This window comes from Phocoena phocoena, chromosome 4 (assembly GCF_963924675.1).
Source record: "Phocoena phocoena chromosome 4, mPhoPho1.1, whole genome shotgun sequence".
NCBI lineage: Eukaryota > Metazoa > Chordata > Mammalia > Artiodactyla > Phocoenidae > Phocoena > Phocoena phocoena.
This window is the reverse complement of record NC_089222.1, coordinates 49,860,508-49,888,145: the sequence shown is the minus strand read 5'-3', so window position 1 is coordinate 49,888,145 and position 27,638 is coordinate 49,860,508. Positions and strand designations below refer to the sequence as shown.

At 37.6% G+C, this 27,638-nt stretch overlaps 1 protein-coding gene across 1 annotated transcript in view; it reads right to left on the bottom strand.

Annotated features, from left to right (window-relative positions):
- Positions 1 to 27,638, bottom strand: part of PRKCI (protein kinase C iota) — a 77,754-nt gene that overhangs the window by 31,487 nt on the left and 18,629 nt on the right. The window contains exons 3-6 of the mRNA XM_065877070.1: positions 8,669 to 8,758; positions 6,948 to 6,998; positions 3,010 to 3,095; positions 1,385 to 1,525 (exon numbers count right to left, since the gene is read on the bottom strand). Of these exons, the coding sequence (XP_065733142.1) occupies positions 1,385 to 1,525; positions 3,010 to 3,095; positions 6,948 to 6,998; positions 8,669 to 8,758 (368 nt within the window). The remainder of the gene's footprint in view (positions 1 to 1,384; positions 1,526 to 3,009; positions 3,096 to 6,947; positions 6,999 to 8,668; positions 8,759 to 27,638) is intronic.

The following is a 27,638-nucleotide window of genomic DNA, read 5'->3' as shown; positions in this document are numbered from 1 at the left end:
AATACTTTGCTAAAAATGATGAAGATATAGATAGATATAGAAAGATGACCAAAATCTATTGTTCAGTGAGAAAAATGGGTTAGAAAATAGTACAAATGTGACCTCACTTTTGTTAAAAAGTATGTAAAAGAACGAGACATAACCAAACATTGTATGCCTTCTGATGGATAAACACACCACCTTCTATGAAATAGTCTCAAAACAATCCACAAAAAAACAATACCCAGAATCTAATCAAACCTCTACATTCAACTATAATATACAGAAAATAAAGAGGACAGGGGAACATTTTAAACATAACCATGGAGAAGCAAAGAGAAAAATTCTGAATCACTTTAAATGACAACACAGTTTCTTCTATAATTAAATTGTAAGGGAAAAAAGAGAGAGAGAGATGAAGAATCAGTAAATTTAAAAATATCTAAGACATATCAATCAACCGTAAATATGGTCAATCAATGGCAAATATGAACTTCATTTAAATCCTGACTCATCACAACGAAAATTATGAAAACAAAATTATAACATTTATGTGACAACTGAAATTTTGAACATTGCCTTGATGGATATTTGATATAAGGAACTTATTTTTTAGCTACTTTTAAAAAACAGTCCTTATCTTTTAGAGGTACGTACTGAAATACATCTGGAATTTGTTTCAAAACAATATAGGATGAGGGCAGGTTAAATGCGTGGGGTATAGATGAAACGAGATTGGTCGTGAGGTGATAACTGTTGGAGCTGGATGACTGGTATTTGGAAGTTCATTATACTCTATAGAAAAATTTTAAATGTTTATGCATATAAATTTGCATACTTCTGGAAGAATATACACTAAATGACAATTACCTTTAGATGGTAGATTTCATGGGGGTTTTTGTTTCATTTTTCTTTATTCATTTTTATTCTCTAGTTTTTCTATAATGAACTTGTTTTAATTTCATATTTAAAATAGAAAGTGAAAAATAAAAATTTTAAATGCAAAAACTCACCAGTAATCTCATACTTTACAGAGCAAACATGAAGACTCTGACTCTTCTCACCTGATCTGTTTAGTATAGATGCTAGAATAATGGGAGCTATAAACTAAAGAGTTTAGCTTAAAGAAGAGAAAAATATCTTTTAAATGGTTCTCCTTACATTTTCCTAATTTAGACCAAATCATTTTGTAGCAGGTCAAACAAAGAAGTTAACCATATCCTACAAACAAATTTGTAATAACAATTCCAAAATTCACATGTTAACTGGACTCCTAAAGTATTCCTACCCACATTCTGTAACAACACTGTTGAGCTGTGATTCCTTAACACCCCATTTTAGCCTTCTGTTCTAGCAGTGTTATCAAAAATGCTCTATAAAAAAAAATTAGACAACAGTGTCTTACCGGTGGCAAAGAATGCCTCCCACATTCAATTGTTACAAGTTTGTGGCACTTCTTATGAACCAGGAGTTTGCAGTTGATGCACTTATATCCCTGACGTCCAAGCCCCCATATTCGGTCAGTGCAGATGGCACAATGAGCACGCTGGAGAAAGTAATTCAACAGTATTTTATTAACAAAAAAAAGGTCATAATCATTTCCCAACAGTTTGCTCATAAAATAGTGAAAGTAAGTGGCTTTCTTCTCTAACTCAGTTCCCTTCATCATACATAACTTTTCCAAAGCTATGATGGTCATGGGAAAATAAACAGAAAGGAGAGCTTGTTTTAAAGAGACTGAAATTTGCAACCATGTTGTTTCCTAAGTCCACGAATTTTCAGTCTTCACCTAATTAAGTTCAGAGTAATGACAATAGGAAAAGTGAATTAAACTTGAAAAACACATAGCAGAAAAAGCTGTGCAAGGATTCCCAAGCAAACATAAACCTATCAGTCTGTTCAGAGGTCAAACCGAAGCCCTGCTCTCTTTTTTTTAAATTAATTTTTATTGGAGTATAGTTGCTTTACAATGTTGTGTTAGTTTCTACTGTACAGCAAAATGAATCAGCTATGCATATACATTCTTCCCCTCTTTTTTGGATTTCCTTCCCATTTAGGTCACCACTGCTCTCTCTTTTTTTTTTTTTTTTTTTTTTTGCAGTACGCGGGCCTCTCACTGTTGTGGCTTCTCCCGTTGCGGAGCACAGGTTCCGGACGCGCAGGCTCAGCGGCCACGGGCCCAGCCGCTCCGCGACATGTGGGATCTTCGCGGACCGGGGCACGAACCCACAGTCCCCTGCATCGGCAGGCAGACTCTCAACCACTGCACCACCAGGTAAGCCCCACCACTGCTCTCTTAAAGAGCAACACCTAAGACTTCTCACTTCAAAGCTTTTAAAATATCAGTGCTACTGGGAACAGGAATTTGGGAACCTCGGGTGGTAGCTTCTATTACATTAAGAATTGAGAACACGGCACGAGTTCTAGAATGGAAATGGATAACTGTAGTTATCAACAGTAGTTAAAAACATGGACTTCTGGAGACAGACTGATCTCCAACCTTGGCTCTGCCACTTACTAGCCGTGTCATCTTGGGCAAGTTATCTAACCATCCTGCACCTCAGTTTCTTCATCTATAAAATGGAAATATATAGTACCTCTCTCACAAGGTTGTTGCAGGGATTAAATGAGTCACTATATGGCAAGCATTCAGAAAAGTGCCTGGTACATACTAAAAGCTAGATAAATGACTGCAATTCTCATTTTCTAAAACAGGGAAAACTAAAAAAAATTTACAACAGTAAATGGTTTGCAAAATAAACCTTGCTTATTTTCTGGCTGTCTTGAATTATATTTAAAAAAATCCAACTTTCTTACAGCTAGGGTAACCATATAACTAATCATCCAAGTTGGAACATTTTTATGAGTCAAAGGAGATGCTATTAAAAATTACCTCAAGATAACAGATGTACTACCCCTGGCAAACTGGGAATTTTAGGTCACCCTACTTACTCCTTTAGAAAGGAATAACAGTAGAGAGGAAAAACCCGGATTTCTCAAATTATCAATATTCAGCAAACTAAGGTTTACCCTGTTGAAACGCTTGGCTTGAAAAGTGTGGCCATTTGCACAATAAAGCTTTCTCCAGCGGCGTGCACCTCGGCGGTAGATGGATTCTGAAGAGAGATTAAAAGTTAAAAAAAAAAAGGAAGAAAAAAAAAGAGCAAGTGTGAATATAAAGTCATTTTATAATTGCCTGTGATTTTTTTCATGATATTCATTGCAGGAAAAAAAAATATATTGATAAAAATCTGAAAGTGAAAAAATAAAAGTCATCAAGAGACTAGGCTTTTGTTTTTTAATTGTCCCCTAACTTTTAATTTTGAAAAAATGTTAAGCCCACAGAAAAGTTAAAAGAACAAACATCTCCATCCTTCACCTACATTTATCTATTACTATAATTTTGCCACATTTGCTTTCTTCTCTATTTACACATATACTTTTTTTTCTGAATCATTTAAAAATAAATTGCAGACATCATAACACTTCATCCTTAAATACCTAAGTATCCATTGCCTGAGATTAAGGACACTCCCCCTAATTCTATTTAACCACTATACCATTATTGTGTCTTAGAAAATTAACATTAACTAAATATCACCTAATATACACTTCATCTGCTAATTCCCTATTTGCTTGAAAAGTGTCTTTCATAGTTTTCTTTTTCTCTCCAGGATCCAATCAAGATTCAGGCACTGAATTTCATTACTATACCTTTTTTGTCTCTTTAATGTATGCTAAAACATTCACTCTATCTTATTTGTTGTTGTTTGCTTTTTATGATGTTGAAAGAGTCTAGGCAGATGTCTTATATCATGACCTACATTCTGGATTTGTCTGTTTCCTCATTAGACTCAAATCTATTATGGATTTGTAACACACTTCCCAGATTAAAAAAAGGATTCCCAAATAAAAAGTATTAAATACTTTTGGCAAAAATAATACACAGGTGATGTATATTTCTTACTGCATCTCATCAAGAAATGTACAAATGTGAGATTGTTGACTCCCACTACGTGTTCAATCACTCTGTTAAAGGCAGTGATGGCTAGTTCTCTTCTTTGTAAAGGTACGTTTTTGTAAATAACATATAAGGGACATTTTGTAACCACAAGAATATTCTCTTCGCAACAACCTTTTATGCAATGGTTTTTATATTTTTTTATATCTTTAACTATTCTAAATACATTCCCTAAACAAAGAGGTTCCATGAGATCAAATCAAGTCCACCGGCGTAATTTTGGGTAAGTCAATCACTATTAAATATATTGTCTATTAGTCATCCCACAGTAATAGTAATCACTGTGGAAATTCCATTAGGTTTCTAAACTCATTTTATTTTTTTGGCTGAATTGCGTGGCTTGCAGGATCTTAGTTCCTGACCAGGGATTGAACCCATGCACCCTGCAGTGGAGTCCTAACCACAGGACCACCAGCGAATTCCCTCAAAACTCATTTTAAAGCAAATGTAGCACTGCGTCTACTATTTAAAATTAAGATAGAAAGAAATGGGTGAAATACTCTGAATTAGAAATTCTGAGACAGCATAATATAGAACCTAAAATATATATGCTTTCATTTTTAATTATTTATTCTGTTAGGAGTAACCAAAGCAGAAAGTTTGTTAATATCTTAACCTAAAAGAACATCTTATTTCAGAAACTTTCATGAACTACAACTTGATATATCTTAAATTTAAACATGTTAATGTTGCCTAGGAATTAAAAGAGCCAAGGCATCACTTTAATGGTTATCAATTTTCCCCCATGCTCTAGTTTAGTAATATTAATTATACTGGAGGGGAGTGTGTAAAAATCCCCACCAGCAAATTTTAAAGTGGGAAAGTGAGCATGAAATACAGTGAAAAGGTAGGAAAAGACATTTTATCTGGCAAGTGTGCTACAGACCCATAATAGATTTGCAGATGGGACTCTGCAACCAAGATTTGCTATAATGGCAAGTCTTTCAAAACTCTGGCCTGGACAAAGGACAGCTGCTTCTCCAACACCTCTGTGAAGGCAGCCCACACTGGCTGTAATCCATCTGCCACTGGAAACCCAATGAAATACTCCTAGCTGAATCCAAACCTAAATTTTTCACTATTGCTTCAGAGGCCTACCTACTCCTTATATTTCCCCATCTTCCTATAAAGTACATAGCCCTCATTCAACTCTATATACAAACACCCAGTTCTTTAATTTTTCCTTTGCACCAAGTTGCACGAAGAGTTACAGAATTAAAACTTTAGAGCTATTTCACTTAATACAAAGCAAAACATTTACTACTATTCCTTCTAAAGTCATGGATATGTACAGAAACCACAAATAAAAATGAGTTGCCTAATATCTACAATCTATAAATTATACTATACATATATGTATATATATATGAATATATACATATAAACATATTCAAATTCCATCAGACCAAATAGTTGCCTCTTTCAATTCATCTCATTAATGCTAACCACTAGCTTAGACATTCAAAAGAAAGTTTCATAACAATTCTTAAGGATGCACGCTAAAGTATTTAGAGGTAAAGTGTCATGTCAGCTTACTCTCAAAGGGTACACAAAAAAATAAATAAAAATAAAACAAGGGCTTCCCTGGTGGCGCAGTGGTTGAGAATCTGCCTGCTAATGCAGGGGACATGGGTTCGAGCCCTGGTCTGGGAGGATTCCACATGCCGCGGAGCAACTAGGCCCGTGAGCCACAACTACTGAGCCTGCGTATCTGGAGCCTGTGCTCCGCAACAAGAGAGGCCGCGATAGTGAGACGCCTGCGCACCGTGATGAAGAGTGGCGCCCACTTGCCACAACTAGAGAAAGCCCTCGCACAGAAATGAAGACCCAACACAGCAAAAATAAGTAAATAAATTACGAAACTCCTACCCCCAACATCTTCTTTAAAAAAAATAAAAATAAAATAAAACAAGTGTTTGTTATGTATATACATGTATGCATGTGTGTGCACAGATACAGAGATAAAGCAAACATAGAAAATGTTAATAATTGGTGAATCTTGGTAAAGATATATGAGTATCTTTGTTTTCAATGTTTCTATGTTTTTTCAACTTCTCCATAGGTTTGAAAATTTCCAAGATTTAAAAAACAGGAAATGGGGACTTCCCTGGTGGCGCAGTGGTTAAGAATCCGTCTGCCAATGCAGAGGCCATGGGTTTGATCCCTGGTCCGGGAAGATCCCACATGCCACGGAGCAACTAAGCCCGTGCACCACAACTACTGAGCCTGTGCTCTAGAGCCCGTGAGCCACAACTACTGAGTCCACGTGCCACAACTACTGAAGCCCATGCGCCTAGAGCCCGTGCTCTGCAACAAGAGAAGCCACCGCAATGAGAAGCCCACACACCGCAACGAAGAGTAGCCCCTGCTCGCTGCAACTAGAGAAAAGCCTGAGTGCAGCAACAAAGACCCAACACAGCCAAAAATAAATTAATTAATTAAAAAAAAAAACAGGAAAGGACTTAAAATCAACTTAATTTTCCTTTCAAATGCACAACAGACAATTATGTCAGTAAGTTGTAATTAAAAACTGCCTCATTTTGGGACTTCCCTGGTGGCACAGTGGTTAAGACTCTGCATTCCCGATGCAGGGGGCTCGGGTTCAATCCTTGGTCAGGGAACCAGATCCCACATGCATGCCGCAACTAAGAGTTTGCAGGCAACAACTAAGTAGCCCATGAGATGCAACTAAGGAGCCTGCCTGCTGCAACTAAGACCCAGCACAACCAAATAAATAAATATATGGTTTTTTTAATTAAAAAAAATAAAAACTGCCTCATTTCGATTTGGGAAAAGTAGTGACTTTAGGCAGTTTACTAATATACTCTAAATTAGACTGAAGAATGGAAAAGAAATCAAATGAATTAAAAGTTCTATTTCTGATTTCTCTTGTGCCACTGTATCATAAATAACTCTATTCAAAGGTATGAAGTATATAAACACTCACTATCTTCTCCTGGACAAGGCATTCCAGGACGTTCTGGTACACAAGGGAATACTGAAAAACAACAAACTAAAATTAATACAGCATATTTAAAACATACAAATTACACAGAATTTTAAATTCAAATATCACATAAATTGATCTAAATTTAAACCTGACCTTCTCTTGACACAAGATACTTAACATATGGTCAGTACTATTTTTTGAAGGGATCCATTTTACCAAGGCTATAATAAAAGAAATTCTTATGAAAGCGAACATCCATAAACAATGCATTAGAAGCTCAAATTACTCATTCCAATCCCTATTACATCACTAATTGATTTTTCTTTGGTCATTAGAGAAATCATTAACTATTTCCTTAAATCCTCATTGTAGTGACAAATTTGCTAGGACGAAGAATTAAAATTACAAAGTGTATACAAATATAAACATAAGCCACTACAGTTTTTCTAAACTTAGGAATAAATTAACATTAAAAACAGTATCCAAATCCAAAAATGTAAGTTTTGTCTTAGGAGCTACAGATTTATAAAACTGCTAATTCAAAACATTTTTATAAAGAGATAGAATATAATGAAATCGTACATTTATAAACATCTAGTCAACTCTTTGTAGTCTGTGATGTACAAAAAAGGACATGGTTTTGAGCACAGAGTATGGGAAACACAGTTCCTGGAATATTTTTAAAAGTTGAAATATAAGCTAACTTCTGAAAACAGATCTCTGATATAGCATAAAAAGTAATAAAGCTTAAAACAAATAATTTCTTTAAACATTCACTGTAGCTTTATTCTAGACAAAGATGACCAAAGGAAGACTTCTAACATTCTTCCAGGATCTCAACAAATTAGAGTATGAATCCCATGGGAGTCACTATGTCAAATTCTGAAGGGAGACAAAAATCAAACTATTTTTTTAAAAAAGATCACACTGTAAAGGAAAGTACAAAGGAATAATAACAAGGTATTGAAATAAGTCATTATATTGAGGGGAGATTTATATTTGTTTCAAGTTGTAAAGAGTTCCTTAGGTCTAGTCTCCTAAGGCTCCCAAAAATGTTATGTGAAATACTGCCAATGTATTGCAATTATATTAAGCATATTAAGTAGATTCTACGTGACCTAAAAAATTTGAGGGGTAGCATGGCAGAATGAAAAGCACACAGATTTGGAAAGAGAATACCTAGATTTACAACCCAGGTTTACAATGTACCAGTTACATGATGGCTGAGTTTAGGTCTCTCCTTCTATACAACTACCCACCTCTCAGGCTTGCTGACCTTTAACACACTAATGTCTATGATTACTACATAAATAGTTTCACAGTTAACCCTTAAACAAAAGAAAGGACATTTAAGATATCTTACCTTTGGAAACCATCATTTGCATACATTACAAAACTGCAAGGGGATGACTTAGGTTCTACTGGGCTCTCAATTCTTAAATTCTATGCTAAAACTTTGCTGTAAAACACTGAGATGATCACAGTTTAATACCCAAGAAGGTATACACAAATAAGAAATTTCCTAAGATTATAAGAAGCTGATGGATTTTGTCTTCTCTAGCATTTGAGATACTACTGAACAAGGACAATTACATAGAAATGAGGGATAAAGATTAAGAAAATGACATCAGGACCATGTTTTTAAATGGTTAAGGATACAGGGTTATGTTTTTAAAGAAGTATAGTTCTAGAAGAGTAGGAAATGACTACTCCTTTACCATGAATCAAGAGTTCAGAATCCTTGTTTAGCTCATAAAGCCTAAAGGCTTCTTCTAACTCCAACTGAGACGATACTGTACATGGGTCTCCTAAAAAATATAAAAAGGAAAAGTAAAGCTCACTTTTAAAATCCTCTACATATGACCAGTAAACAATTTCTACTACATAAAATCTTGAGGAAAAACAATTTCATACTTACAGAGAAATATTTGACAAGGACTAAACTTGAGATATTTATTTAGACAATTCTATTCTCTGAAGTAGGTAACATAACTCCCACTCCTATTTCTACAAAATATTACATGAGGTTCACAGATACCAAACTTTAAATGTATAAAACCATTTAATTCTTGATGATGTTTACATTCAAAATATAGCAAACAGAATCTACCCTGACCACATTTTAGATTGTCAGTGCAAAAAAAGTTATAACAAAGCTATCCACTGCCTATTTATAGAAACTCTGTTTCTGGATTTCTTTTTCTTTCTTTCTTTTTTTTGATTGTCACTGCAACATGATTAATGGCCAGGGGTAAGTTTTCTGTTACCTGTTTCTTCAAAAGAGGAAGTGAAAGTGGTTTCATCACCACAATATGATCAGAGGAGGTCTCTATTTAATCATTTTGTCCAATTTCTCCTTCACCGGAGAGCCTGCTTAAGAGGCTCACAGAAAACAAGCATAGCTACTGAAGTACTCTGGACTAAAGAGCAATCCTACTTGATTGCTTTTAAGTGTAAATGCCTCGTTCAGTAAACTTACACGCAGAGAGGACAAGGAAGAAACATCTCCCTTAGTCAACCAGCCAATGAACTGAGTCATCCCTGGAAATCAACGAGATGGCAAGTCCCCCTGTACGATGGCATTCCTCAATGAAAAAGTCATTTCGAACATAGCTGGGCCTGAGCTGGGTCCTCAACGCTGCCATTCTTTTACTCATTCTTGTGGTTACTGGTTACACCAAGAGATGCGATCAACCCTGTCCAAACTTCAATCACTCTCAGCAGGGAACTCAGTCTACTACTTCAGAGAGAAAAGTGAGGTCATTTCCTTTCCTGTTGACTCAAAGAGATGAGTGCCTCTGTTCTTTTCTCCAACTTGGCCACTGAGTCCCTCCTTTCTTTTATCTTCTCTGGGCATTATTCCACTAGTCCTCCCCAGTTCTATCTTCATTTTTTCTTTCCTTCCACTAGCTCTTCTCAGGCAAAGGCATGTTTGAGTCTCCCTCTCATAAACCTCTCTCCTGCCCAGGGTGCCATTCATTCTGTAGCCACAAGTCTCAAGAGTAAACTACAGACTGAAACAAGGGAGTGAGCAGGAAGAAATGGAAGAAAAAGGGACAGGGCCTTTGAATTTTGACTTCATACTTTTCTTTTGTATTTTTTAATTCATAGACTTATAATCTTTTAGACTTAATAGAAATAGCTTTTCTTCCTATCAAGAGTGAACCCACATTGCTTTCTCCATGTTCCTATCTTCCAAGCATTTCTCAAAATTTTGCTATCAGGTTTTAGTCCAAACACCTCTAAAACTGCTGTATCTAATGTCATGGAAGCAGCTGCTGAAATCAATGGCATGTTTTGTCTTTACTCTGGTTGACCTCGCTATACCATCGAACAAAGTTATCCACTGACTATTTACAGAAATTTTGTGTCTGGGTTTCTAACATTCTCCTGGTCTACCAACTCTTTTTTTTTTATCATTTTATTTATTTTTGGCTGCGTTGGGTCTTCAGTTGCTGCGCGGGCTTTCTCTAGTTGCGGTGAGCAGGGACTTCTCTTCGTTGTGGTGTATGGGCTTCTGCTTGCGGTGGCTTCTCTTGTTGCAGAGCACGGGCTCAGTAGTTATGGCACGCGGGCTCTAGAGTGTGTAGGCTCAGTAGTTGTGGAGCATAGGCTTAGTTGCTCTGCGGCATCTCCTGGACCAGGGATCGAACTTGTGTCCCCTGCATTAGCAGGCGGAAGCTTATCCACTGTGCCGCCAGGGAAGTCCCCAACTCCTCTTTTAACTTTTTATTTTGGAAATTTTCAAACATATTATAAAATCCCGTTTCACCTGTGGATTCACTCACTTCTCCTCCTCCACCATGTCATTCTGAGCAAATCCCTATAACACTAGATAAAAATTCCTTAACATAATCATAATATCATTATAAACCTATATAAACGAACAAAAATTCACTATAAAATATCCAAACATAACCATATACAAAAGAATAAAGTTGAACCTTTATCTTATATAATAAATAAAAATGAAATCAAAATGGATCACAGACCTAAATGCAAGAGCTAAAACTACAAAACTCTTGGGGGAAAACACAGGGAGAAAGCTTCACGACATTGGGTTTGGCAACAATTTCTTGGGTGTGACACCAAAAGCACATATAAGAAAAAAATAATACATTGGTCTACAACAAAATTAAAAACTTTTGTGTGTAAAAACTTTTGTGTGTATCAGCACAGTGAAAAGACAACCTATTGGAGGAAATATTTGCAAATGATACATCTGATAAGGGAATAACACTCAAAATATGTAAAGAATTCCTACAACTCTACAACGACGAAAATAAATAAATGAGCAAAGGATATTTCTCCAAAGAAGATACACAAATAGCCAATAAGCACATGAAAAGAGGTTCAACACCACTAATCATTAGGAAAATGCAAATCAATGAGATACCACTTCAAACCCATAAGGTTTTGTAAAACACACACAAACATTCACAGACAATAACAAGTGTTGGCAAGGATGTGGAGAAACTGGAACCCTTGTGCATTGATGGTGGGAATGTACAATGATGCAGCAACCTCAAAAAATAAAACATATAATTACCATATTATCCAGCAATTCTACTCCTGGGTATACTTCCAGAGAACTAAAAGCAGAGACTCCAACAGATATTTGTACACCCATGTTCACAGCAGCACTATTCACAACAGCCAAAAGGTAGAAGCAACCCAAGTGTCCAACAACAGATGAATGGATAAACAAAACATGGTATATACAGTTGGCCTTCCATATCTATAGGTTCTGAATCTATGGATTCAATCAACCTTGGATCAAAAATATTTGAAAAAAAAATTCCAGAAAGTTCATAAAAAACTAAAACTAGAATTTGCCATGCACTGGCAACTATTTGCATAGCATTTACAATGTATTAGGTATTATAGGTAATCTATAGATGATTTAAAGGATATGGAAGAATATGCGTAGGTTACATGCAAATACTACACCATTTTATTTAAGGGATTTGAGCATAACCAGATTTTGGTATCCCTGGGAGGCTCTAGAACCAATCTACTGTGGACACCAAGGGATGACTGTACATACAAAAGAAGTATTATTTGGCCTAAAAAGGAAGTTGTATATAAACAGCTCATACAACTCAATATCAAAAAAACAAATAACCCAATAAAAAAATGGGCAGAAGGGACTTCCCTGGTGGCAGTGTTAAGAATCCGCCTGCCAATGCAGGGGACACAGGTTTGAGCCCTGGTCTGGGAAGATCCCACATGCTGCAGAGCAACTAAGCCCATGAGCCACAACTACTGAGCCTGCTCTCTAGACCCCATGGGCCACAACTACTGAGCCCGCGTGCCACACCTACTGAAGCCCACGCGCCTAGAGTCCACACTCCACAACAAGAGAAGCCACCCCAATGAGAAGCCTGTGCACCACAAAAAGTAGGCTCCACTCGCTGCAACTAGAGAAAGCCTGCACGCAGCAATGAAGACCCAACACAGCCAAAAGTAAATAAATAAATAAATTTATATATTAAAAAAAAGTGGGGGGCTTCCCTGGTGGCACAGTGGTTGAGAGTCCGCCTGCCGACGCAGGGGACATGGGTTCGTGCCCTGGTCTGGGAGGATCTCACATGCCGCAGAGCTGCTGAGCCCGTGAGCCATGGCTGTTGGGCCTGCGCGTCCGGAGCCTGTGCTCCGCAACGGGAGGGGCCACAGCAGTGAGAGGCCCACGTACCACAAAAAAAAAAAAAAAAAAAGTGGGAAGAAGACCTAAACAGATGTTTCTCCAAAGAAGACATACTGTTGGCCAACAGGCACACGAAAAGATGCTCAGCATTGCTAATTATAAGGGAAGTGCAAATCAAAACTACAATGAGGTATCACCTCACACTAGTCAAAATGGCCATCATCAAAAAGTCTACAAAAAAAAAAAAAAAAAAAGTCTACAAACAATAAATGTTGGAGAGGGTGTGGAGAAAGGGGAACCCTCATACACTGTTGGTAGGAATGTAAATTGGTGCAGCCACTATGGAAAACAGTATGGAGGTTCCTCAAAAAGCTAAAAATAGCATCATCATATGATCTAGCAATCCCACTCTTGGGCATATATCTAGAAAAGATGAAAACTCTAATTCAAAAAGATGTATGCACCCCAGTGCTCACTGCAGCACTATTCACAACAGCCAAGATATGGAAGCAACCTATGTGTCCATCAACAGAAGAATGGATAAAGAAGATGTGGTATATGTATATACAAAGGAATATTACTCAGCCATAAAAAAGAATGAAATAATGTCATTTGCAGCAACATAGATGGACGTAGAGGTTATCACACTAAGTGAAGTCAGACAGAGAAAGACAAATATATGATATCACTTATTTATGGAATCTAAAAAAATGATACAAATGAATTTATTTACAAAACAGAGACAGACTCACAGACATAGAAAACAATCTTACGGGGCTTTCCTGGTGGCGCAGTGGTTAAGAATCCACCTGCCAATGCAGGGGACACGGGTTCGACCCCTGGTCCGGGAGGATGCCACATGCCGCAGAGCAACCAAGCCTGTGCGCCACAACTACTGAAGCCCGCATACCTGGAGCCCATGTTCTGCAACGAGAAGCCACCAAAATGAGAAGCCCCCACACGGCAACGATGAGCAGCCCCCGCTCGCCACAACTAAGGAAAGCGCGCGTGGCAATGAACACCCAACGAAGCCAAAAAAAAAGAAAACAATCTTATGGTTACCAAAGGGGAAAGGATGGGTGAGGAATACATTAGGAGTTTGGGATTCACAGATACACACTAGTATATATAAAATAGAAAAAAAAAGAGGAAGCAAATTTTGACACATGCTACAACATGAATGAACCTTGAAGACACTATGGTAAGTGAAACAAGTCAGTTACTAAAGGACAAATAGTGTATGATTCTACTTCAGTAAGGTACCTAGAGTAGTAAAATTCACAGAAACAAGATAGAATGGTGGTTGCCATTTGCTGGGGGAGAGAGGAGAATGAGGATTTATTGAGTAAAGAATAACTTTATAGGGTAAAATTAATGGGTAAAGAGTTTCAGTTGGGAAGATGAGAAAGTTCTGGAGATGGATGGTGCGGATGGTTGGACTGGCTCTATCACTATATTAACTAAGAAAAAGCCACAGAGTGGTGCTGTGCCAGTTCTAGGCTTCCACCTTATAAACATCTGGCATCTTTTGCTTTTGGGAGCCCTAAGTCACCATGTAAGAAGTTCAGCTGCCTCTGAGAGTAGAAGCCCTGAGACTACACACAGAGAGAAAGAGAACCTACTAAGCTAGCATCCCAGGTGAGCCTCCACGTGACTCTAGACCCGGATGCCATCCAATTGCTACTGCATGAGAGACCTCAAGTGAGACCAGCAGAGCCAATCAACTCACAGAAGTGTAAAATGACTGTAAAGTAAAAGCGTGGGTTTTTTTACAGCCACTAGGCTTTGAGGTGATTTGTTATGTTACAAACACCTTCCTGCCACCTTTCAAGGTGAATCTTGAAATTCTGTGTATCTTACAAGACCCAGGACAAATGCCACCTCTTCTGAAAAGCTTTACCTGAGGGGGTAATGTTTCACATTTTAAAAAAAAATGCTACATATAATCTACTCATTTTTAATAACAGCTTTATTGAGATACAATTCACACAGCATTCAATTTACCCATTTGAAGTGTACAGTTCAGTGGTCGTTAGTATATTCACAGAGCTGTGCAACTACCACCATAATCAATTTTAGAACATTTTCATAACCCCTCCTCAAAAAAAACCCTTCTAATTAGCAGTCACTCCCCATTTCCCCCCAACCTCTCCTTCCATTGTCAGACCTAGGCAACCACTGATTATTTTCAGTCTCTACAGATTTGCCTTTTCTGGACATTTCATATAAATGGAATCACACAATATGTGGTCTTTTATTTCTAGATTTTTTTTGCTTAGAGTGTTTTCAAGTTCATCTAAGTTGTAGCATGTATCAGTACTTCAGTCCTTATTTATTAGTGAATAATATAGTAAACATTCTTGAACTGAAATATTTGTGCTTGAGTAATTTCTCATGATAATTTCCTAGAAAAAGAAATGATTGGCTCAAAGTGTGCCCATTTAAAATTTTGACAATTATTTCAAAATTTGGAATGATAGTAACTCCAAAAAGGTAATGACATATACACTCAACCAAGTGTGTTTTTCCTAACCCTTACAGGTAATGATTAAATTTTAACTATTTTCTAATCTGATAGATGAAAACTGATGTCTTATTTTAAAATCCTTGTTTCTTTATTAGTGATCCTTGAGCTTTTTTGGTCATTTATGAATAAGCTATTTGCACCTTTTTCAGTAGATGCTTTATCTATTTCTTTTTGACTTAATTATCTTATATTAGAGATAAGCAATCCTTTGTAAATGTTGCAAATATTTTTTCTCAGTTGTTATTACTTCTGTATCTGTGATTATGATGTTTTTCAATATAAAGAATTAGGAAAAGTCTTCCATCTTTACATTTCCTTTTTCAGAATTTTCCCATTTATTCTTTTTTAAAATTTTATTTATTTATTTTTGGCTGCATTGGGTCTTCGTTGCTGTGCAGGCTTTCACTAGTTGCAGCGAGCGGGGGCTACTCTTTGTTGTGGTGTGCGGGGTTCTCATTGCGGTGGCTTCTCTTGTTGTGGATCATGGGCTCTAGGCGTGCGGGCTTCAGTAGTTGTGGCATGCAGGCTCAGTAGTTGTGGGTCGTGGGCTGTACAGCGCAGGTTCAGTAGTTGTGACAGATTGCTTAGTTGCTCCGCGACATGTGGGATCTTCCCGGACCAGGGATTGAACCCGAGTCCCCTGCATTGGTAGGCGGACTCTTTAACCACTGTACCACCAGGGAAGTCCCCCCATTTACTCTTGAGCATTTATTTTTCCAGATGAAATTGCCAGTTTCTAAAAGATCCTATTAGAATTCTGGGGGGGAACTGTGCTCTTTACAGATTGATCTATAGGGAGTTTACTTTTTCTATGTTCCCTCTCCCTAACCCATTATTCAGGTTTTATTTATGGCACCCAATTGTTTTTTTGGTTTTTTAAACATCTTTATTGGATTATAATTGCTTTACAACATTGTGTTAGTTTCTGCTGTACAACAAATCAGCTATATGTATACTTATGTGGGGTTTTTTTAAAGTTTTGTTTATATGGTTTCTATGCATTTCTTTAAAGTTTATTCCTAGATTAAAAAAAATTATGTTATTACATGGATGAAATCTTTTCTTCCAATATACTTTCTGACTATTACCTTTATAAAGGAAAGCTATTTGTTCTCTCATATACTGACTTTATATTTGTCTTAGTGTTGTTGGTATCTTAAGAGACTAGTTGAAAAATAGGTCAATATGATTCAACCAGATTGCACAGATAGAGCATTTTTTAAATTTATTTATTTAATATTTATTTGGTTGCACTGGGTCTTAGTTGTGGCAGGCAGGCTCCTTAGTTGCGGCTCTAGGGCTCCTTAGTTGTGGCATATGGGCTCCTTAGTTGCAGCATGCGAACTCTTAGTTGCGGCATGCGAACTCTTAGTTGAGGCATGCATGTGGGATCTAGTTCTCTGACCAGGGATCGAACCCAGGCCCCCTGCATTGGGAACGCGGAGTCTTATCCACTGTGCCACTGGGGAAGTCCCAGATATACCATTTTTAGATCAATACTCAGTACACTGATAATAACAGGTGTTGGTGAGGATGCAGAGAAACTGGAATCCTCATACACTGCTAGTGGGCACGTAAAATGGTGTTGCTGCTTTGAAAAACAGTCTGGTAGTTCCTCAAAAAGTTGAACATTTGTTACCATATGACCAAGCAATTCCACTCCTAGATATATATCCAAGAGATACGAAAACATACGTCCACACAAAAAGTTGTAACGAAATGTTCATAGAAACATTACTCATAATAGTCACAAAGTGGAAATAACCGAAATGTCTATCAATTGATGAATGGATAAATAAAATGTGGTATGCATACAACGGACTATTAACCATTAAAAAAGGATTAAGTATTAATACTTTAAATATCATGTCTAGATTAGGTAAATCTATAGAAACAAGAGCTAGATAAGTGGTTACCTAGGTCTGGGGACAGTGGGGGAAGGAACTTGGGGGAAATAGAGAGTAACTGCTAATGAGCATGGGGTTTCTTTTTTGAGCAATGAAAATGTTGTAAAATTGATTGTGGTGACGGCTGCACACTCTCTGCACAAATATACTAAAAACCACTGAATTGTACACTTTAAATGATAAATTATATCTCAATAAAGCTATTTAAAAATATTTGGTGCAGCATTTTTATAAAAGTGAGTTCGATAACAAAGTAATATTCCAGTCCAAAAGCAAAGCCTGTCTTAACTTGCCTCAAAGAAATAAAGCAATTCTTTCATAGACTCACTTTCTCACTTACGCAAATTTCTCCCAATTTGCCACACACATGAAAGTGTAAGTCACATAATTACACTCTACTTTTTTTTTTTTTTTTTTTGTGGTACGCGGGCCTCTCACTGTTGAGGCCTCTTCCGTTGCGGAGCACAGGCTCCAGACGTGCAGGCTCAGCGGCCATGGCTCACGGGCCTAGCCGCTCCACAGCATGTGGGATCTTCCCGGACCGGGGCACGAACCCGTGTCCCCTGAATTGGCAGGCGGACTCTCAACCACTGCGCCACCAGGGAAGCCCACACTCTAGTTTTTGACATAGGTTTTAAAAAATAACTTTCGCTTCTATAGAAGTATATTTAAGTGCAGGCCAAAGTTTAAAAACAGAAAAGCAACATAAAAAAGAATAATGAAAATTTTACATTTCAATAAGTGTGCAAATTACTCTTCCAGTTAGAAAAATAAGCCAGCTTAAAAAAAAAAAACAAGCCAGTTGACTAAATTAATTCCAAAGAATGAAAGAGTCAAAGAATTCTAGGAACAGAATGAATCTGAAATATAATGAAAGCTTCATTTCTAATTTTCCAGGTGAGGGACCTGAGTCCATGCTGGCAAATACATTTAAGCTCACCTCAGATTGTTTTCTAAACAATGAGAAATATTATATCATTCTCTCTCTCTCTCTCTCTCTTTCTCTCTCTCTCTCTATATATATATATCTCACACATGAATGATACCAATGAATGCCTTATAAGCATCTTGATTTTTAAAAAATTTAAACACTAAATCCAATTTTCTCTAGACTCACTAGCTGCTTGCAATGTCCTAATGGCCTATGTCTACAAAAATTTCCAAAAAAACTTATAAGATTGAACCAAATTCAACACCCAGCAATTAAGCCTTCCACAGTTCAAGTGGCTTCTGCAGTTAGGATGATTTTACTGCAGTAGTATGAATTAAAAAATCCCAAACCTTAACCACCTCACTTTCTGAGCAACCTCACGTAAACCACTTCTTTAAGATGGCCCCTGATTTCCTTATTTGCAGAAAAAAGAAGAGATGAGACAAAAATTGAGTAAATGCTATCTGTAAAGGACTGGGAGTATCTTAACAAAAAGGAACTTCAGGGACTTCCCTTGTGGTCCAGTGGTAAGACTCAGTACTCCCAATGCAGGGGGTCCGGGTTCAATTCCTGGTCAGGGAGCTAGATCCCGCATGCATGCCGCGACTAAGAAGCCCACATGCCACAACTAAGAGTCCACATGCTGCAACTAAGAAGTCCACATGCCACAACTAAGAAGTCCTCAGGGGACTTCCCTGGTGGTCCACTGGTAAAGAATCTGCCTTACAATGCAGGGGACGCAGGTTCGATCCCTGGTCAGGGAACTAAGATCCCACATGCCGCGGGGCAACTGAGCCTGCATGCCACAACTACTGAGCTCGCACGCCTCAACTAGAGCCCGTGTGCCACAAACTACAGAGCCCATGCATCCTGGAGCTCATGCGCCACAACTAGAGAGAGAAAACCTGCATGCCACAACTAGAGAGAAGCCCACGCACCACCATGAAGAGCCTGTGCACCACAACGGAAGATCCCGTATGCCGCAACTAAGACCTGACGCAGCCAAAAATAAATAATAAATAAATCTTTAAGAAAAAAACAGTCTGCATGCCACAACTAAAGATCCCTCATGCCGCAACCAAGACCCGGCACAGCCTAAATAAATAAATAAATAAAACAGGAAAACAAAAAAGGAACTTCAGAAATAAACACAAAACAACACAAAGGAAACATTCAAAGTACATATAAAATGAACAACTAAATTAAGAAAAGATCATTAAAAAGATTACAAGTCTCTATGAAAAATAAACACAATTCTGCATCAGGATGATAGGATTATGGATGCAGTTTTCGAAGTTTTCTTTATAACTTTAAATATTGACTTAGGGCTTCCCTGGTGGCGCAGTGGTTGGGAGTCCGCCTGCTGATGCAGGGGACGCGGGTTCGTGTCCTGGCCCGGGAGGATCCCACATGCCACGGAGCGGCTGGGCCCGTGGGCCATGGCCGCTGGGCCTGCGCGTCCAGAGCCTGTGCTCCGCAACGGGAGAGGCCACAACAGTGAGAGGCCCGCGTACCGCAAAAAAAAAAAAAAAATTGACTTAATATTAAATTCTTAACTGGCATATACAAGATATCAAAGGTCTAGAGAAGCCTTTAAGGAGTTGTGTGCTGGAGAAAAATGTTGTATTCTCAACTCATATCAACCTAATTAGATAGTACATGCTCCTGGAGCAAAGGGAAAAACAGCCAGACATTACAAGCTGTATATCATCTAGATAAATGTCATATAAAATAAATTACATTCTTAGGAAATGCCTGAGTCAGAACTTTAAAAAGGAGCATCAAAAATCTCCCAAAGAGGTGTCCTGCAGTACTTTACATACAGGTTCTCTCCCAGGCTCCAGATCCCATCACAATTTTCTCCTATGTTAAAACAAGGGCTATATTACCTACATTGCAAAGAAAATGGCAAAGCTAAATATCATATATTTAAAGTGACTCATAGTATGCTTGGTTCATTACAGGTGTGGCTTTTAATACTGCACTTTGATTAAAAGCCAGGAGTGGAATTAACCAGTGTTAAAAGTATTGTATTAACCATATTTTAAAAAATCAATTTTTCTCTTTTGCTAGATATTGTCTTTTTGCCAGGCCAGCATCTGCTTGCTGTTGGTTGAAAACTAAGTTAGGTCAAGTATCTGCTTTCAGTATGTACCTAGAGATTGATGCTTTTGAAAAACTACAAGGAAGTGTGAAAGTAAAGTTAATCACTGACATTGCGTATACTCACATCTGTTTTGTTTTTATTGGACTGAATGTCTTTGGTTCAGGTATTACCTTTTCAGGCCAACTGCTTAATGCCTGATAAAGCAGGACACATAACTCAGAAGCAGGACATTCCATGTAGAGTCATCATGAAACAAAAATGAGACAGAAAGCTATGTTTCAAAGCCCACTCAATTACTAAAGTCCAAATTCATATCCTAAAAAAGGCATACACCGAGAGTGAGATCTGCTCAGTTCAACGAATTTAAAGGTAATGAAATCTGTATATTAACCAGCAGGCTTGCTCTTTTTTCAATGCCTTTACATTTTCTTTTCACCTATAAAAACAAAGAAATTAGGGCGGTGGACCTCAAGGCATTTGGTAAATATGCAAGATCCAATTATTTATGAGATAACTTCACAAGGTGCTGAACATGACACACATATATAACACTAGTTATATTAGGTACTTTAGCATATGGCTGAATTCAGTGCCCCACATTTGAAAGAATCAACACAGCCTGAAACCAAAGTTGTCAATGTTTAATATTTGCCTGAGATAGCACCTTCCTGATAGATGATAGATAGATGATAGATCTTCCTGATCTTTGAGCCTGCCACAGATTTATAGATTCACTCTGCTCCCACCAAGACCTTCCTACTGCCACCCTGCCTCTGAATACTGAGTTCAAGACACTGTATGCCACTTCTGAAAGTCACAGCACTCCCTAAAGGGTTGCATTGCTTAAAATGCAGATTTGCAAAAATTTTCCAAGAATAATGTGGTATTTAGGTGGTCATCCTTTCAATATTAGGCCCCATAACAGATAGTAATAGATTTCCGGCTTCTTGCTTCCTTTTTCTGGGAGGTGGAAATCAGTGGTTATAGAAGCATGTGCTATCCTATCAAGCTGCTCATCCTCAACTTCCACTTTTGGAGAAGATAAACTAACAGAAACTGGATTTAACCCTCCTCCTAAAACAACAGAAAAACTAGACAAAATGAATGAAAAAAAAATGGTTCAAGATATTGGAAATCAAGCAATGAAGGATCAACTGTTTCCAAGTAACTTAAATGGTTATTTAAGTTACTATTTTTGAGCATCCCAGAACAAAGCTCAAAAATATCTACACAAATACAAATATATTCAACATCCAATAAGGCAAACGTCAAAATGTCCAGAATCCAATCAACTATAAGCAGGCACATGAAGAAGCAGGAAAATATGACCCATAACAGGAGAAAGATCAATCAATTGAAATTGACCCCAAACTGACACCAATATAAGAACTTGTAAACATGGACATTAAAAGAGTTATAATTATATCCAATATGTGCAGAAGCTATGGGTATTGAGCATGTTAAGTAAACATGGAAGATATTTTAAAAGACCCAGATTTAATGTCTAGAAATAATGCTACAATTTCTGAAGTGAAAAATGCTCTAGAGGGAATTCATGGCAGTTTAGACATTGCAGGAGAAAAGATTAGTGAACTTGAAAACATAGCTATAAAACTATACAAAATGAAATGCAGAGGAAAAGACTGAAAAAGGAAAAAAAATAAAAGAACAGAGAGTTAGTGAGCTTTATGACAAGTTTGAGAAGCCTAATATACATGTAACTGGAATCCCTGAAAGAGGAATCTGGTGACAGAAAACAATATTTGAAGAGATAATGGCCAAAATTTTTCCAAATTTGATGAAAACTATAAACCCATGGATCCAAGTAGACCAACAAATCTCAAGACAAGAAGCATGAAGAAAACTGAACTAAGGCCCATCATTATCAAATTGCTTTATCCAGTGATAAAGAGAAAAATCTTAAAAGCAGCCAAAGAGACACATTACATAAGAGAAACAAAGGTAAAGATGACAGCATCAGAAACAATGCAGTACAAAACAGTGTCTGAATGAAAAAAAATTATCAACCTATAATTACTTACCCAGCAAAATTATCTTTCAAAAACAAAGATGACCTCAGGAATTCCCTGGCAGTCCAGTAGTTAGGACTCCACACTCTCACTGCCCTGGGCCTGATTTCAATCCCTGGTTGGGGAACTAAGATCCCACAAGCCGTGTGGTGTGGCCAAAAAAAAAACAAAACAAAAAACAAACCAAAAAAAAAAAAAAGCAAAAAAACAAAGGTGACCTAGAGGCAAATTCACAGACAAATTCATAGAGACAGAAAGGCAAATTCATAGAGAGAGAAAGTGTAAGTGAGGTTACCAGGAGCTGGTGGAGTGGGAATGGAGCTGGAGGAGCTGGAGGAGGGGAGTTATTGTTTGATGGGTATAGAGTTTTTGTTTCAGATGATAAAAAGTTCTGGAAATAGGTAGTGAGGAACGTTGCATGACATTCTGAATGTGCTTAAATGTCACTGAATTGTACACTTTAAAAAGGTTAAAATGGGGACTTCCCTGGTGGTGCAGTGACTAAGATTCTGCGCTCCCAATGCAGGGGGCCTGGGTTCGATCCCTTGTTGGGGAACCAGATCCCGCATGCATGCCACAACTAAGAGTTCGCATGCTGCAACTAAGAAGCCCACGTGCCACAACTAAGGGGCCTGCAAGCCATAACTAAGGAGCCCATGAGCCACAACTATGGAGCCTGCCTGCTGCAACTAAGACCACACACAGCAAATAAATAAATAATTTTTAAAAAAAATAAGGTTAATTACCCCAATAAAGATGTTTAAAAAATAAGGTTAAAATGGTAAAATTTTGTGTTATGTATGGTTTACGACAATTTTTTTTAAAAAGAATTTTAAAAAAGGAATATTGGGGAACAAAAGGAATATAGTTCTCCATCTACAGGAATAAACCTCAAGACACAAGGCCCAGTAAAAAAAAAAAAAAGGGGGGGGGAAGTTTCAAAATATGTGCTGAATAATGCCACTGATATAAATTTAAAAGCACATAAAGGGAATTCCCTAGCAGTCCAGTGGTTAGGACTCAGTGCTTTCACTGCAGTGGGCCCAGGGTTCAATCCCTGGTCAGGGAACTAAAATCCCTCAACCCACATAGCATGGCCAAAAAACTAAAATAAACAAAAGCACATAAAAACACTATACTTTGTCATGTATACATATAAAAAGTGACAGATTAGTGGTTGCTTAGGGGTTGAGGGATAGGAGTGTGAAGACAGTTTAGACTATAAACTTATTCTATGGTAGTAGTTGGCTCTTACAGAGGGAAGGAAGACAATGCAATTGGAGACAGGGTTGCCAACAAGAAGGACAGAACTTCACAGAGACCAGAGCATGTTTGACAGCATGTCTGAGAGCCCTGGTGTCCTGCTGGACTCCTATGGTCTCTCTTGCTTCACCTCTCAACAAATCCCCACCTCACCACTGCAAGGCGCTTCTCCCAGGTGGGCCCCAGTCTGATCCTTTTGCCTTTCAGGCACCACCACAGCCTGATATATAAATGGTAGCAGCCAGAATTTACTAGGCAGAATGTCTGGGGCATGGAGCTGGGGCAGAGGCCAGAGCTAAGAGAAGTGCTGGGGACTTCTTAAAGTTAGCTATCTTCTCGTGGGGTCCTCTACCCCCTGGGAGTACAGGAAGACTTTCCAGGGACTACCAGGCATAGACAGTTTTTTAAAAGTATCCATTTCCTCAACTTCCATATAAACTCCTTTCTAAAAACCATCTGCCTGAGAACATGCCTGGAGTGCAGTACCCCATCTCATCTCCTCAAATTTTTCTTTTCCTGTTTCACTAAAAAAAAAAAAAGCATATATACCTACCATATGATCCAGCCATTCCACCTCTAAGTATTTACCCAAGACAAAAGGAAATATATATTCATACAAAGACTTGTATGTGATTGCCACAGCACCTTTATTTATAATAGCCCCAAACTAGAAACAAACTCAATGTCCATCAACAGATGAACAGATAAACAAATTGTGGTACATCCACATGATGGAATACCACTCAGAAAAAAAAAAAAAAGAACTACTGATACACACAAAACATGTATCAATAATTATGCTGAGTGAAAGAAGCCAGACCAAAAATGCAAACTAACCTATAGGGACAGAAAGCAGATCAGTCGTTGCCTGGAATAGAGGAGCAGGAGTGAGGAATTGCAAAGCAGATTGAAACATTAAGGGGTAATAGATATGTTCTCTACCTTGCTTGTGGTGATGGTTTCCTGGGTGTCAAACTTCATCAAATAGTATACTTACAATATGCACAGTTTATTGTATGTTAATTATACCTCAGTAAAGCTATTTTTAGAGGAGAAGTAAAGATACGGAAAAGCTAAAAGAATTCATTACCAGCAAACCTCCACTACAGAAATGTTAAAGGAAGTTCTCCAAGCAGAAGGAAAATACCAGTTACAAAACAAGATCTGCTCAGAGGTACTCGGATTTTCTTTCTTATTGATGTTGATTTTCATTTTTGAATTTTCAGGTTTGGAGCCACGACACTGCTATCTAAATAACTGAAGTTACACTGAATATACATTCAGTCCAAAAGTTTTCACTCACTGTTTTTTCTGACACGATTACCGCTATCAGTGCATAGTGCTGGGGATTAAAAAAAAGTATGAAGAATGATTTACTATTTTAGTTCTTAACATACCAGCTAAAATTACACCAGACTGAAGATGTTTGGAAAATATCACATCAGAGAAATATGTTTCTTGCCATCCTAAGTATGGTTTTGTTGCATCTCGGCACTCTATATTTCCCCCCATGATCAAATCAGATTTACAATGCAAGTCAGGAAGAAGCTTAACCTCCCAGAATCCAGAAACACTCCATGCTCTTTATGTCAAAGAAAGTTTATACTCATTTGAAATTTCCATGAAACTCACCTACTAGAGTTAACAGGACATGAATTAAAGTCCTATATCCAAATAATACCCTCTCCCACTCTGCACGTCACCTACATTTTCAACTGTTTCCCTCACATAGTCCTTTACAGGGTGTAAAAGAAAAAGGAATTCACAAATGCTATTGGTAAAAGTATAACAAGGGGTACAATATTTTTGGAGGTCAATTTGGTACCACCTATCATCAAGGACACATTCCATTGCAGGGAATTTACAAATAATATAGTACAAGTGTCCCCAAAATACATGCACAAAGATATTCCCTGCACCAGCATTTTTGACAAACTGCAAACTATCCAAATATCTATCAAAAGGGGATTAGTTAAATAAGTTATGGTACAACATTGTTATATAATATTACATAGCCTTTAAGAGGAATGAGATAAATCTACATGCACTGATATGGGGAATATCCTGGTGGTCCAGTGGTTAGGACTCCACGCTCTCACTGCTGAGGGCCTGGGTTCAATCCCTGGTCGGGGAACTAAGATCCCACAAGCCACATGGTGTGGCCAAAAAAAAAAAACAAAAAACACGGATATGACAAGCTATCTACAAGATGGTAAGGGAAAAAACAGGTTAAAGAACAGCTTGTATAATATTAGTCTATTTGTAAGACAGAAAAAAATTGTTGCCCTATCCCTTCTAGTTGTATATTCACAGAAAGAGATACCATAAATTCGTTCATAGCAGCTATTTCTGGAGGTCTGAAGATCTCCAGAGACACTTTTTCCTTCAAAAAAATCAATATTTTTGTTAAAAAGCATGCATTATTCTCAATAAAAACTTTAACAAGAAACAAAATACCCAAAGGCTAGTGACAGAAATTACTAGTGTCTAGTAAAAGAGAAGTGACAGAGTTAAATTTAAACCGGGTATTCAGACCCTGAATAAATTAGAATTTATAGAATTAGAAATTTAGAAAATACTCAGTATTAGATGTAATATTTTTAAAGCACATCCTTAAGGAAAAACAATCACTCTTATATAGGGAACTAAAAACTCACATTTATCATGCCCTGCCCCACACTCCCACTGCATATGAGAACCAGCATGTTACAAAATACTATTCATTCTAAAATGTTTAGTTAGATTAAGCAAACCAGTTTTTCCACATGCACATCAAAACAAATCAGTAAAACTAGTTTTGAACACAAAGAAGAAGAATGGCTGTCATAAATCTGTGTAAAGAAATGAAGTATGATCTTTATTTGCTCTGATATAAAATCCCACAATTAAATGTTTAGCTTCTAGAACAATGTTTCTCATAAACCAGAGAAATCAAATTATAGTCCTGTCTTCCACTGATCCTAGAGAAAATTTCTTCTCCATATAAGCATGCCCCAATGCCTACATGGCTAAAAATAAAGATGAAAAATTACAACTGAAAAATAATTGCAAGGAACTCAAAAATAATTACTACTGGCTCTGTAAGCCTAAAATTAAGAAAAGACTGGTATCAGAATTCACCAGTGTAAAAAGGATCACATGGGAATCAACAGACCTTAATGAAAAGTTTAACCTTTACTTGAATGAGACAGTTATATAGTTTCCCCAGAAAATTAGGACACTTAATAGCTATTTAGAAAGAACTATGAGTCACACCTTTTTCACTTCACAGTTATGCCCGTTAATTGTGTGGTATTTCTGAACAACAATTTTATCAACTGTATCATGATCATCAAAACTACAAAAGCAAATCCTCTTTTCTCCACTCTGCCTGTCTTCCATGGTTGAAAGACCAACTTCTATGGTTTCAATCCTGCCATACTTTTCAAAGTAGTCTCTCATATTCTTCTGTATCTTCTTTAACACCACCAACAAAAAGTTTCTTCACTTTCGGAAGGGCAGCAGGCTTTACAGAATCCTCTCTAGAAACAGCTCTCTTTGGTTCCACCAAACACCCATCAACCTCGGCGGTCCTGCACTCACTGTGCATCCACCTCTTCAACGCTAGAGTAAGTCACAAAACTAGAGGTCCTGGGAAGTTTTGTTTGGCGGTCTCTCATCACTGCACAATCCGTAAGTGTGCCCCATTTCTCAAAATGTTTTCTTAAACTATAATCTGTAGTTTCAAAGTTCAGACCTCCAATAAACAGTTTTCTCAACAGCGCTGGTTCCTTTGGATCACGGCCCTCCTCCTGGTGGCAGCAGGCTGGGAGTGACCTGGTGGTGGTTTTACCTCCATTTTGAGACCAGACTCACCTCTTCCAACTCTAGTTCAATATGGGACCGCCAGAACGAGGCCTCCCCATACTTTCAATTTAGTGAATTACTGCTCTTCCCCACACACCATGTTCTTCATACCTCTGTGCCTTTTTATATATTATTCTTTCTTTCTGGTTCTCCCCTCATCTACTCCATTTCAAAAACTTTTACTCTGTTATACGGTTAGTTCAAACTTTGCAAATATTTCAGGCATATGCGGATGCTCCTCTTTTGTATTCTGAGGCCCCTATGCATTTAGGTTCAACTGTCACATTTGTTCTTCACATGTCCATCTCCCTGTGGAGTTTGAGGATAGAAAGTATCTATCCTCAACACACACATATTCAATAAATGTTTTCTGAATCAAGTTTTTGCCACCACCTTTGAAGTAATGGTTGTCACAATCACTTTTACACTT